We start from the raw sequence: 14935 nt of genomic DNA on the forward strand, positions 1-14935 counted from the left end.
AAAAATTAGGAGACATGATGAGCACTGAATAATATCACAGCAATGAAACTAATTATATTTTAACATATTATATGCCATATAATATGTGAGAACTAGTCTTGAATAAACTATCTATAAAGAATCAAAATGAGAAAGATGTGCTATGAATTAAAATAGCCTCATCCTGACATACTTAAATAGGTTATTGATAATGAAAAGTAGGAAATGGTTAGACAGAAAAGGCATAGAACATTCAGAAATTTTATATAGAAATTTAAAAAAGATGAATCAGGCATTCTAAGAAGGAAACCAAAAGAACTTAAAATCACCCTACTCATCAAACACTTAACTCTCATGCTGAAGGAAAGATTAAAGCAGGCATGGTTAATACTAATTTAGAATGTAAAATCTTATGGAGAAGGTTGATAAATGATTATGATAAAATAAAGAGAAATATAATTTCTAAGTTTTCTAGAGAATATTTAAGTATAAAGATCAGAAACCAGTCATCATGAGAAAACTGGAAAAGATCTTCAGACTTTTTTATAACAATTTTTTTCACCATCACAGACAGCAGAGCTCATCATCATCCCAGGGATATGCTCATAGAAGAGATTGACATAAGTAATAAAGAGTTTAAAAAGAATGAAGATAAGAAAAGCAGCAGGAATAGACTAAATGTACACAGAGGAGATTTGTATTAAGAGGCAGTGCAAATTATGAGAACATTGCAGGATCAACTCAGACACGTGAAGGAAAAGATATGAATTATGGAAACATTTTTGAATGAACCTTATTGATACTGAGGGAATAAAGACAATCAACAATTGCTGATATGCCTACCTTTCCACCTGTATGTATTTTTTATGGGAATAATCTACACAAATATAGAAGGGTTCTTCAATGAGGACGTTAGGGATCAGACAACCGCACAAATGATATTTTATAGTGAAATACAGTTTTATCATCAGAAAACAATTTCTAATGGGCTTTATAGCTTGTTGATTATTTTCTTTTAAAAAGCATTTGACTCAGTAAAGCAAAATGAATCAGTTGCCAACTTTGTCTCTTTTTCCAAGTAGATGTCTTCCATTCACACAAAATTATTCCAGATTGCTTGAAAGCTATAACAAACAGAAATACCTTCCTTGTTCATTGACTCTCTAATTTTTCATTATAGTATTTAAAGTATAAAATAAGCCCTGTAAATGTGTTCCTCATTTTCAAAGGAAGAGATTCAGCATAGAATTTCAATTGAAAAGGAATTCCCTATGGATGATAAATTGTATCACTACTCCAGATGACAGATGACAAATTTCATTCTATTGTACCATCACAATATTATTCCTACAGGCCACTGGCTGGAACTAGTCATGGTATTTCTTGCAAAAGATATCTCACCTCAGATCCAACTAATCATGTAAAAAAAGTGTTAATATTTTATAGTTTCATGTTAACTTTTATTGGGAAGGTTTGGGGATGATTTAAAAATCAGACTAAAGTTCATTCATTACAAAATGAATTGTGATTAAAATGAAAGAACTGAATTATTCTATTGAATTTCATTTGAGTAATGATTGACCAAATATCATAGGTAACATTGTAGCTGTATAACATGATAGAGGGGACAATGTAGTAAACTGGAGACTCAGGTAAGAGCCCCTTCTAACACTTATTAGCTGTGTTACTTAACATGTCAGCTAATCTCTCTGAGACTCAGTTTCCTTACCTATACAGCTGGAGAACACATCTATATATGTATATAGGTATATAAAAAAATGTTTTCTCTTTCTCTCCATACCTATACATATAAACATAAAACATTCATCCATACACACACACACACACACACACACACAAATTGATATTTTCTCCAGCCATAAATATATATGCATGCTGCCTTTTAGTCTGTATGTCTGTTACCTTTTTATACCTGTGCTTGTTAATGTTCATCTACCTTTATTTAGGCATGTATATGTTTATTGTTATTGTTCAGTCATTCATTTGTGTCTGACTCTTTATGAGAAACCAAGTGCTCTTTTTGCATTGTTATTCCTTTGGTGGCAAAGAATCCCACTAAATATACATACAATCTTTGCCCAAACTATTTGATGACTATTTCTAAGATACTGACCACTATTGGGTTGAATTCTGTGTGAAACATAGTTTTTCTCTGTGTGAAGCTAACTGGTTCATACAGGTATAAAATACACAACTTTGGTCTCATTAGCAGCATGCTCTAACCAGTTAAACTAACCAGCTACAGATGAGTCTGGGATAGACAAATAGGAAACATATGGTGTAAATTTCCTTTGAAATGCATCTGGAAAAGACTTGACAAAATATATTTGAGATTAAACCAAACAAAAACATTTGAAAAAGTCATTAAGATATGTTTAGATCCCAAATGCAAACAGGTTAGGTCATGCCTAGAAACTATGCACAGTTATGTTCTCTCATCTTTCTCTGGAAGTTTTATTTTGTTGTTGTTGTTTTTTAAGTAGTATTATTTTCCCAAGGGCTCTATTTTTTCTTTTGTTCTTTTGTTTTTACCAATATAATGTCCTAAGCTTTGATGTTCTTAGTAATTTGTGGAGCAGGAGACAGGCAAGTACTGGTTGATTTCATCCCATTGGGTTTCCTAGATGCAGAGGAATCCACTTTCTATGAAAAAAGAAAACTTGGTAGATGATAGCAGCTTGAGATTTTTCTATAATCTATGAGAAATGAATAATGAGGATGTTTGTGTCTATTTCTTACCTTTTTCCTGTTCTTCTCACTTCTAGTTCCTGTCCTTCCTGTCTGGATACATATCCCTGCACTGTCTTTCTTATTGCCTATAATATGTGTGTCATTTTAATTTTGTTTCATCAGACTGTTTCCTTATTAGCCATGTTATACATTAAAAATTGATTGTTTTACTGGGTGGGAGATAGATTAGATTTCTTCTGTTTGTCCCCATAGGGTCTTTGAAATTGAAAATTCATATCATAAAAAATTCATAATCAGTCATATAAAACTTCTTAATGATTGGAATCATCCAAAAATGGAATGGATTCTTTCTTATTGGAGGCCTTCCAAGAAGAGGCTTCATGACCTCTTGTTGGGGAGGTAATAGTGAGGATTACTTTTCAGAATGGCTTGGACTAGAGGATTGCTTAATAAATTCTTTATAACCCTAAATGTTGTGCTCCTAGATCTAATCTACTTCTTAACAATTATGAAGGACAAGGTCTTTTGGTTTGTTTTTAAATTTAAAAATTTCTTTATCCATCCTACATAAAGTAAACATAATTGTTACTTTCTTTTGCTTTTTAAGTTTTTTTTTTTTTTTTTTTTTTACTTTACTGCCACTTCCTAGAAACTAACTCTAGAATCCTCCCTTGAAACAAATAAAAACAGATAAACAAAACCAAATATGTTGACAACATCAACCATGTCTAAGAGGTTGTAGGTACATATGTAACAATCAGTTCTTCGAGGGAAAGTGTACATATGACAAACTTTTACGTTTTACTTTGTATTATTGTCATTTTCTCCATTGCTTCCTTAAGTTAAGACAATCATCAAAACAATAAATCAAGCATTGATTTGTACAGTTTGTCAATTTCTAAGGTATAAAATGCTCACGCTGAAATTTTAATAATCAGCTCTCCTGAATCAATATGAACTGGCTCCAGTCACACCATTGATTGTGTCTGGTATCTTTTGTAGTTTTCTACATTCATAATCCATCATCTATCAACCAAAAGGAAGCACATTTCTTTGTCAGTTGTCTGAAATCAAGATTAAACATTACATCACTATGAATTCTAATTTCCATTAGTGTTGTTTTTTTCTTTACATTTCTTTTCTTTTCTTTTCTTTTTTTTGTTGAGGCAGTTGGGATTAAACTGCCCAGGGTCACACAATTAGGAAGTGTGAAGTGTCTGAGACCAGATTTGAACTTAGGTTCTCTTGAGTTCAGGGTTGGTGCTCTATCCACTGCCCCACCTTGCTGCCCCTTTTCTTTACATTTCTGTGATTACTATGCATACTATTTTATTTTGGATTGGTCCATAAAAATATTCCTGTTTTTATATTTGTTTCTTCATGGCATCTCTGATCTGCTGTTTCACTTCCTGAGACAATCTCAAATATTTTCCTCGCATCACTATCATCATTGCCAGGGATCATTATATTATATTTGTGCTAGATCAGTTTGATCTACTCTCATGCCACCATGCCTGGTAATTCCATTTGTTTTTGCAGAATGGTAATCTGTCTTAGTGTTTCTCAATCTTCCAATATTGACTTCACCCAATACTGACTATTTACAAAATCTTTTATCACCTTTCCCAATTTGAAGGGTAATGAAATAAATTTACCCTTTCTCCTTTCTCTTTTTTGTTATTTAAAATTATTAGTTTGAGGGAAAATACAGACTTTAACAAATGAAAAGGCATGAAATCTAAAAATTTATCTATTTTATACTCTGAATGGAATTGGTCATTAAATATATTTTAGGAAAATAGGCACTAGTTGAAACTGAAAAAATGTAATGTATTCTAACTTCATATATTGAATTGTTTTTTATATTTATATGTACATCAGTGCATTGGAATCATGTAATCCTGTAGCCATTTTTAAAATAAATGATTTCTATACAGAGAGAAAGAGATTATCTGCCTTTATTTATATTTTGGCTTTAAACTGATTGGCAAAACCTCACATGTTTCTCATGTTTTTGTTTTTCCAGACTAATTTATTAAGAGGGAAAAAAAAGAATCTGAAGTTCACTTTAAAAATCTTGTAATATTATCATAGTATTTACCCTTACTGAATTGGTGCACTGCTGAGGTCACTTTTGAATATTACTTTTAGTTTTGAAGAACAAATAAAGTATGTTCATTTTAGAGTGTTTGTATGTGAATATATGATGTTTTACTTTGAGGTTGATTCCTTTAATTCCCAAATGAAAATGGAAATTTTAAAACTTTACATGTGCAGATGGGTTTCTTGTTTTATTTTGTTTTTGTTTGTAAACAATATAAAATGTAAAGAAGTTTTTTTTTTTTTCCAAAGACATTTGGTTTGCATGGTTTTCAACAAATATGTATTAACATTATGTATTAAGAATGGTTTGTTCATATCCATCAATATAACCTTGTTTCCTTCTATCTAATAAACTATCTTTGCTGTGACTGGTAGCCTAAAAGTCCCATATTAAGTTTTGTTTTCAAGTCTGTTATTTTGCCATTAATACACTTGATTTATCCTTTGAGAATATTTATGAAAACAGATTTAGGTCTATTTTTATACACAGTCTCTCTAGTTTAATCTGTTATAGGAGGCTGTGCAATATAGAAGAAACTATTTTGTGGATAAACAGGGTTTCCAGTGCTTTTTTTTTTAACCTTGTGTATTTCATAAGTACAATTTCATAGAGTTCCTCTTTTTTAAGTTCACTCAAAAAATATAAGAACAGTGGCCACAATATGAGTAAACTGAGATGGAAAACTTAAAATTAATATCCCACATTTAAGTAGTAGCAGGTTCAAGAAATCCTAGAATGTGGTTTATTATTTTCTCACTCTAATAAAAATATCTTCATAACTAAAATATTACCAAGCCGTAGTCAGCATTCCAGCATGATATAAGCATTTATAGAAAGTTCCATATGGTATTTAAAATTATTATTATATGGAATTTAACCTAAAGCCAAATTTTGTCTTTGTCACTTTTCTTTCTTGTTATTGGGCTTTTTGATCATCTCATTGATAGATCTTCAGAAAAGGGACAGGATAGGAAAAGTTAATAATATTTAATAGTTATTTTGTGATCTATTAAAATTTCAACAATTTCTTCTCTCTAGTTAATGAGAAATTTGGAGATTTTCCAGTAGATTTTGTTTCTGTTCTTTTTCATGGTAGATAATTGAGTTGCTTGTAGAAAATAAAATTAATGAAATAAAGTGAGAACTTAATGAAAAAACTCAATTGAGTATTTGACCATGAAATATAAATTCTTTTATTCTTTTCAAATCACATTTTATTCATTCTGAATGAGCACTGCAGTGATCTCAGAACAGCTTTTAAGAGAAAAAGAGCAGCCAAGTCAGTTTATAATTTGTGTAAGTGTGAGATGATGACTTTTTAAATTTTATAGTGGTATGAATATTAAGATTTTCTGAAAACATTCACTAAGATGATTCATATAACAAGATGCCTTGAAATTGGAGGAAAAACATTGGATCTGAAGTCAAAAGTCTTTGAGCTTAAATCCTGATTCTGCCATTCAGCAGCTTTATGTCTTAGGACAATTCATTTCTGGGCTCTAATTTCTGTTAGTCTACAAGCATTAAATATTTGCTATGTTAGGGGTTCAGAGCTAAGCCCTGCATTCCTGGCCTTGAGTATCTCATTTATTCTAATGGGGGAAACAACATGCAAATAACTGTACTTGCAAGAGACATATAATGTAAAGCGACGATAGTCTCAGAGGGTTGTCATTACCAGAGTGAAGAGAACCAAGAAAGACCTCTTATAGGTAGTATGATTTGAGGCCATTCGTTTGTTGTTTGTCCTTCATTCTCAAAGAAGACCATGACATTAGGAATGTGATATGACTTGCAAGTGAATTGGATGTAAGTGAGGGAGAGCAGGGCAAAGTCACCAGCCTCATTTTCTCCTCGACAGCTGTCTCGCTCCAGTGGCAAGATACAGATCAGGACCACTGAAGATAGCTCTGGATGAGAGACAGTTAGTAAAAAGACCCAGAGTTGGGATCTTATCAGTAAAAACATCCCCATCTCTTCAAAATAAAGTAATATCACACCTGTATAAATAGAGATTAGTACTTTGTAAACCATAAATACATGTTGTTACTGCTATTTTGATGGAAAATGTTTATTTCAACATTTACTCAAATTTTAGAATGAATTATGATGGACAAAAGAGTACCATTTACCTTTCTCCCACTACCCCCACCACCTCCTTACATGGGAGATCCCTGTACTTAGAGAAACCCCAGGTCATGTCAGCTCCCTATGCTCTCTTTATTTTTATAAAAACTTCATCATTCATTATGTTATTTGATCCTCCCAAATCTATAAGGAAGGCAAATATCCCATTACACTGATGGGAAAATGGAGATTAATTGAATTGTCCAAAAGCGCATATCTAGTGAGGTAGTATTGCCAGGCTTTGAGTGCAAGTTTTCTAATTATACTTCCAGTGTTCTTTCCAGGGAGTTGGGCAGTCCACAAGCATTTATTAAATGCCATCTTTCTGTCTGTCCCTGTCTGACTGCAGCCTCAGTAGCACAAAGGAATATTCAGTTAGTAGAAGTCCAGGTGGTATAACATGGGAATAGGAGATTTTCTCAACCAACATAATGAAATTATTTTCAGCTAAAAGGAGAAGAAAGTAAACATTCACATAATACTCACTATATGCCAGATATTGTGCTAATTTTTTGCTTTATATATAATCTCCTTTGACCCTTACCCCTACCGGGCTGTTATTATTCCTATTTTACAGTTGATGAGAAAGTGAGGTTGACAGTGGTGAAGAGACTGTCCAGAGTTACACAACAGTAATTGCCTAAGTTCAGGCTCAAAATCAGCCTAACTTTAAATCTAGCCTCTAAGTTGCTAGTGGAGCAAATTAAGACAGATATAAAACTTGGTAATGTGCTAAAATCTGTAAGATTTAGTAACTGATTTTATTCTGGAGAGGAATAAGAGGAGGGAAGAGTTGTGGGTGATTCTGGGGTAATAAACCTAGGAAATTCAAATAAATAGGTAAGTTTGGAGTGATAAGAGAAGGTTAAAGAATTTTCTTTTGGACATGCTGATTTTGAGATGTTTATGGGACATCCAAATAAAGATTTCATTCAGAAGAAGGTCACATTAAATCATATATGCTATGTGTGATAAACTATTTGGTGCCTAGGATTGGAGGGAGACAGCCTTATAAGGAGATTTGAACCTTTTCTGGTTTATGCTTTTCATATCTTCAGCTGCTCCTTCGCTCTTGGCCCCCAAACTCACAAGTTTCCAATTTTGTTTTCTTTTTTTTTCTTTACACGGAAATAGCTATGCTAAGGGCATAGGAGTAGAAAATGGCCACAGTAAATCGATATTTGTAAATCACTGTTCATATGTATTAATTTCATAAATATATTAAATGTCTTCATGTATAGTAAAAGACAGAATTTCAGTTGAGTGATAGGTAATATTAGAAGTCAGATTTCAAAAGGTTGAAAGGAAAATGGAGCTTTAAATCATCAGTGGTTTAAAGGGAGCATAGCTTCTCATATATACTTCAAAACACAAATGCTGAAGCGAAGAGAAACAGTTTTGAAAAACAAGAAAAGAAAAATAAAGTTTTTTTAAAAATCAGTGAATTGGAATATCAGTACAATTTTTAAAAAGTATTTGAAAGCAATTAAACCAATTAAAGTACCAGTAACAAAGCAGATAGAAAAAGAAACCATGCAAGACAGCTTGAAATAACATCTTCAAATAACTAAATTCAAAGAAATTGGAGAGGAATTGAATTAGAGAGAAAGCATAAGATCAAATGAGAGCTTAAAATAATAAATGGTGTGAGAAAAGCTAATGTGCTCTCTCACCCCTAAGTCAGGAGGAAAAACTAGAGCAAATGACAAATAATGGAGACTGTAACAGTAATAATAATTATTATTCCCATTTATATGATACTTTAAGATTTGCGAAGAGCTTGGCAACTATTAAGTGATACTAGAAAAGAAAACAGAATTTTTGGCAGCAAAGCCCTACTGGGGGGAAAACTGGCATAGATAAACCATTTAATTATTCAAAGAATTGAAAAATATATAGAAGCAAATGACTTTTCTGGAGAATAAAGTATTTTACAGTAATTACAAGATGGGTTGACATCTCAAAAAAAGTAAAAAAAAAAAAAGATTTTGAAGAAATTTTTTGAAATATTTTGAACATAGAAATTTAGGAAATGAGCAAAACTTCAAAGAACTAGCCCCGTAAAAAGCTTTTAGTGAGCTAAAAGAAAGAATTCATTGGGCTATAACAAGGAAGGAGTCTAAACAACAATACAACAGAAATATTATAGTAAAATTCCTACCTTATAGGAAAAATTACTTGAAAACATCAAAAAACTCACAAAAACTTTATACTGAGGTATAATAATCAAGAACTTTTCAATGAGAAGAGACCTAACTGGAATACAATATATGTAAAATTAAGAAGCATGGCCCATGGACTTAAACATGCTATTTCAGGATAAAAATTGTTACTTTTAGTTTTCCAAATTGATTATCTACCACACTTTAGTAGCATACATATTAAACATGTGATAAATGTTTATCAAAACAAATTGTCTTCAAATTAAATGATTCGTTGATTTTTTAAACATGAGAACCAATTTTTAATGTTAAAAAAAAATCCCACACAACCTTAGTCATATTGTTAGTATCTATTGATAGAGAAAATTTAAAGACAAAAAGCACCTGTGAATTTACTACTAATATGTTTAGCTTAATTTTTATTTTTTAAATCATATCAATGTATATTTGAAAAATAATACTATCTGTTGTTATGAAACATTCAATCCACTGGAAATATATTTGTTTATTATAGTGTCACATTGCATATTTTATTGGTTCCAAAGATGAAAAAGGTAGTAGTGCACACATTGATTCCAAAACCATGGCCTGAACTGCTGCTCTGAGAGAAAACCGTTGCCTTATAGTTAGAATTCCAATCTGTAATCTAAGTAAAAGTGAACTGTTTAGTCATTTTAATATTCCCAAAGCATTGGGAACTGTTTTATTTTAAATTTTCATTCAATTCATCTTTTTTTATAAGTCTGATACTTACCACAGTTCAGTGGCATACATTTAATAAACATATAATAAATATTTGTCAAATTGAATTGTGTTCAAATTAAGTACCTGTTATTTTTTCAAATAAGATTCTGTATGAAAACAGCAATAGTGGGAAAGGAATAGAAGCACAGTAAATTCACCTAATGAATAATTGCAGTGACTAGTTGGGTCTAACTTCTATATGGCAAGAGTCAAATGTAATCAAAGTTTTTGTAAAGAGAAATTCAAGCTAACCAGGTTAACACTTATGTTACCCTGAGAAATGCTGTAGTTTACAGCTAAAGTGTAATTTAGCTTCTTGAAAATTAAGCCCAACTCAATAGTGAATGAATCATAAGGACATAGAACAGTCAAGAAACAAGTCTACTATGTGCTAGACAATGTATTAAGCATTGGAGATACAAATACAAACAAGGAAGGCAGTTCCTATCCTCCATTTTAATGAGGAAAGATAGCATATAAAAGGGTTTTGAAAAGATCAGAGAAGGAATATCTAGACTAGGGTATGATGGAGAGATCCAGAGAGTCAAAAGCACAGATAGCAGCAAAATGAAGCATGGCTAGCTTGAATACATACCCAAAATGGAAACTCTGGTAGGAATTTACCAACAGGAGGACCAGCATATGTGTGAGTTAGACGATGTTGAGGGATGAAGGTAGGAAGGAAGGGGGAATGTTCCAGATGTTAAGACGGTCCCAGAAACTGAGGGACATTTCAAGGTGAGAAGACACTTGAGGCATGGTAATGGCCAAAGTCAGAAGCACAGCCAGGAGCAGAATACAACAGTTCTAACTTTGGCAGAATCAGGGTCACGTAACCACCAATCCACAAAATATGTATAATGAAATATTGTTGAAAATTACCTAATTTTGTTTGAGGAAAGCACAACAGGTCTCCCCATAAACTTTTGTGATCTAGAAAAGACTTGTGCCTTAGAACAGCTATAACAGAAGAGTATGGCATTGCCAGTAGTCCTTGTTTCATTCTTCAAAGGAAATTCTTTATCATTCTGACTGAAGTGGTATGTTTTTATTTGTTCTTTTGTAGTCCGTTGAAAGTGTTATGCGTTGCATTCGAGGTCCTCCAAGGATTGCAGTATATGAACCAGCATGGAATGGTCCATCGAGCCCTGTCCCCTCACAATATTCTGTTGGATCAAGAGGTAATACCAGAAAAGAGAGAGAGACAGAGATAGAAACAAAGACAGAATTAAAAGGCATAACAGACAACAGTGTTAGCAACTTTCAATTTCCTAAGAGTGAAATAAAATTTTTTCCTTTGGTAAGCTAAGTTTGTATTTATACCTTTTCCTCACTATACCCCTTCCTCCTTCTAGAGCACCATCCTTAAGTATAATTGTTTCAAAATGCTTTTATTCATTTGAAAATTCAAATAACTTGCTAAGACAAGTAAAAATCATAGTGCTAGAAAGGAAATGATGATTATTATAAAAATTTAAAAGATATAAATGCCAAAAGAAAATTTAAAAGTTATGAAGATCTAAGTTTTGTTGCTACCCAAAAAAAGGCCTATTAATAATTGTGATTGACTTCATGCTTACACAATACAAGAAGATGTTGTAAAACTTAATCACTGGTTTAACACAGTCTTGAAATGTTGAATACCAATTGTTTCCAGGTAAAAACCCAATGTTAGGTTTCAATTTATATTAGGGAAATAAAAATTCTTATTGGAGGCATCTTCTTGTAATGTGAAGTAAAATTTTCCATCTTCAGAGTTGACTAAGAGAAAATGGAAAATCTTACTACATCTACTTCTTTATTAAGAAAGAGGAAGAAGAGAGTGGCAGAGAGAAAGAGAGAGAGAGAGAGAATGAGTACATGCATGTGTGTGTATGTTGCCTTCCAGAATTCAAGCCTGTCCTCAGATACTCAATAACTATGTGACTCTAAATCAGTTTTCTCATCTGTAAAATGAGATGGAGAAGAAAATGACAAACCACTCCAGTCTTTTTGCTAAGAAAATCCTAGATCAGGTCACAAAGAGTCAGACACAACTCTAAATGACTGAAAATCTTTTATTTTGGTATTTTATTTTTTATAGCATATCGAAAAACTAAAATTCTATGGCTTTGTTTTGTTAAATTTGTAAGAAGTAGATGAAATAGCTTTTTCTAATTGATCTGTTGATGTATCATTTATCACAATATTGGAATTTGATTTTTTCCAAAGACTTCATTTTCTTTTCCCTTATAGGAACATATTAAACTGGCTAAGTTTGGACTTTACCATATGACAGCTCATGGTGTAGATGTTGATTTTCCAATTGGGTAAGAGTAAACATTTTATAACTTTGAGATTTCAACAATACAATTTCATTTCTATATTTATAAATAACTTTTAAGGAATAGTGCTGTTTAAAAGTAAAAGGACAAACTCTTTAACTGGTAACCTTAAATGTAAAAGCATTTTACAAACTTTAAGGTGTTGTTGATTAGTCATACCCAGTCATTCTCTGACTTTTCATGACTGTATTTGGAATTTCTTGGATACTAGGAACTAGGATGATTTACCTTTCCTTCTCCAATTCATTTTACAGATGAGGAAATTGAGGCAAATAAGGATAAGTGGCTTATCTATGGTCACATAACCAGTAAGTGTCCAAGGCCAGATTTGAATTCAAGATGATGAGTCTTCCTGAATCCAGGCCTGATACTCTATCCACTGTGCCATCTGACTGCCCCTGAGATGTACTTCCTAACTATTATTATTAAGAATACATAAGTTTTGTCTATATTCTTTTTTTTAAGAGAAAAATTAATGACTATTTCACAATGCTCTAGAAATCAGTAAATCTTGGCCTTCTTTGAATTGGCAAGAAGGCCTTGCCAGAATTCCAGAGAGGTGTTCCACAAAAAATCCTTGTTTCAGTGAAGAGTTTAATTTCATTCAGAGATAAATGTAGGGGCAAGAAAATAGACAAGGATCTCACTAATAGATATTATGTATGTTTAAAGTGTGCAAAGCAAAGTCAAGTGAGGTAATGTATTTTTCTGCCTTGGGAGGTTTTTTTAATTGAGTCTATCTGCATTTGAAAATTTAGCCTCTTGTGTATTTTTGCCACTAAGGTCTTTGAATTTTCATCATGTCATATGTGGCTTGAAGTGTCATGGAAAAGACCAGAATTTTGGGGAAAGACCTGAATTCAAATGTGGTTTCAGACACTATGTGTGTGATCCAGGGCAAGTCACTTAATCTTGCTTGCTTCAATTCTTCATCTATCAAGTGAGCTGGAGAAAGAAATGGCAAAACATTCTGATATCTTTGACAAAACTCCAGGTGGGGCAGTGAAGAGCAGGATACATTTGAAATGACTGAAGAACAGCACTATGATCTTGTGATCATAGTTATAAGTTTATTATCAAAACTGGGGAGCTACTGACGTTTCTGAAACATAGGAATGTTGTGATTATTTCTATATCTCAGGATTGCCACCTTGGCATTTAGGTAGAGGAGAGACTGAAAACAGGGAAGCCAGTTAGAAGATTTTTGTAAGAGCAGTGATGAGAGCTTGAACTAGTGTTGTAGATGTGTGTATAAGGAGATGGGGATGGATGTGAGAGATACTATGGAGGAAAAGTCAACTAAACTTGGCAGCTGATTGCATATAGAGAGTGAATGCCTGAAAGTGAAGAAGTGGGAGTGATTCCAAGCTTGCATACTTGCTTGACTAGAAATATGATGGTGCTCTTTTCCCTCTCTTCCTCTCCAGCTTTCTTTGTCAAAAGAGTGTGTATAATCATTGGTCCTGCAAAAAATGCTTTTTTTTTTTTTTTTTTTAAAGTAAGGCCATTGGGCTTAAATGATTTGCTTGGGTCTACACATTGAGTGAAGTGTTAAGCGTCTGAGACAAAATTTGAACTCAGGTCTCCTGATTTCAGAGTCAGTGCTCTATCCACTTTGACATGTAGCTGTCCCAGAAGTGCTTTCTAAAAACATTCCTATGCTGCATTTCAAAACAAGCCTTAATGATTACTTTCCATTTAAGCTAATGTGAAAGGTCAAAGTGGCCTCTAGTTCTTCCATATACACTTCAGCACTAGAAGTATCAGTGATCAGTAACAAAGAAACAAATCTGTCAACTGTCTCCCCTTCAGGCCCAGACAGCCCAGAAGATAGCTAAGATTGTAGCAATTCAGAGAGGTTGGTTACAATAAAGGAAATAAAAGTCAAGGCAAACTTACAAATGCTGAAATGGAAGATAAAAAGGGGGTTTAAACCAACTGCATCTCATAGGCACTGACTTGAAGCTATGGGTGCTATGACCAGTAATATTCCAGGAGGCGTAAAGCTAGCCCAATTTCATTGACCCAAATTCACGTAGGTCTTTTGAGCAGAGTTAATCAAAAGTCCATCGTCTACTTCCTGAAGGAGAATTCAAATTGAAAACACCCAGGCATACATATCATAGGCAAAATGTATAGCTTCCAGCCAAAGAAAAAGATACTACAGACATCTATTAATAGTTTGAGCACCAAGAAACCATAGTTGGGGATAACATAAAAGCATAGTGCAACTACAAAAAATAAAAATTGATAATGAAGAATAAAGTAATCTGCAAAACAAAGTATAATTCTACAAAGGTAATATGTACCAGTAATAGAAAAGATGATCCATAACTTCTGATGAAAGGACCAGTTTTGAAATTCAAATACAGATGAGAACTCTAGAAAATTAAATAAATTTGACCTATTGTGAGTGGTTAAATGAAAGTGAAAGTGCTTATGAGCTAACAAGGAGAGAAGAAACAAAGGCCCTTTAGAATAAAAAATAAGACATACAAACAAACACAAGGTATGATTGATTTTGCTCTTTTATGTTAGTTTTAAAGAAGGGGAAGAAATTAGGAAAAGTGAGGTAGAATTATTTTTCAAATTTGGAGTGCATAAGAATAGACAAAGAGAATGAGCACACCCTTATGGCTTTTGGCTAAACTGGACAAAGAATATTTTTCACAGAAAAATATTGAATCCATAAGGCAATAAGTAGGCACAAGGGAGAGGGGAAAAAAAGGGTTTTAAGAAGAAGGGTGGGTTGGGGTGGAAATTGTCAGAAAGCATAACAAATT

At 32.8% G+C, this 14935-nt stretch overlaps 1 protein-coding gene across 3 annotated transcripts in view; it reads left to right on the plus strand.

The window, feature by feature from the left end:
• TBCK (TBC1 domain containing kinase) overlaps positions 1–14935 on the plus strand; it is a 640231-nt gene that overhangs the window by 57584 nt on the left and 567712 nt on the right. For 2 of the 3 annotated variants that reach the window (XM_051967429.1, XM_051967428.1), the window contains exons 4-5: positions 10895–11009; positions 12064–12137. In XM_051967429.1, the coding sequence (XP_051823389.1) occupies positions 10895–11009; positions 12064–12137 (189 nt within the window). The remainder of the gene's footprint in view (positions 1–10894; positions 11010–12063; positions 12138–14935) is intronic. The other variant, XM_051967430.1, reaches the window with a different exon arrangement.

This window comes from Antechinus flavipes, chromosome 6 (genome assembly GCF_016432865.1).
Source record: "Antechinus flavipes isolate AdamAnt ecotype Samford, QLD, Australia chromosome 6, AdamAnt_v2, whole genome shotgun sequence".
Classification (NCBI taxonomy): Eukaryota; Metazoa; Chordata; class Mammalia; order Dasyuromorphia; family Dasyuridae; genus Antechinus; species Antechinus flavipes.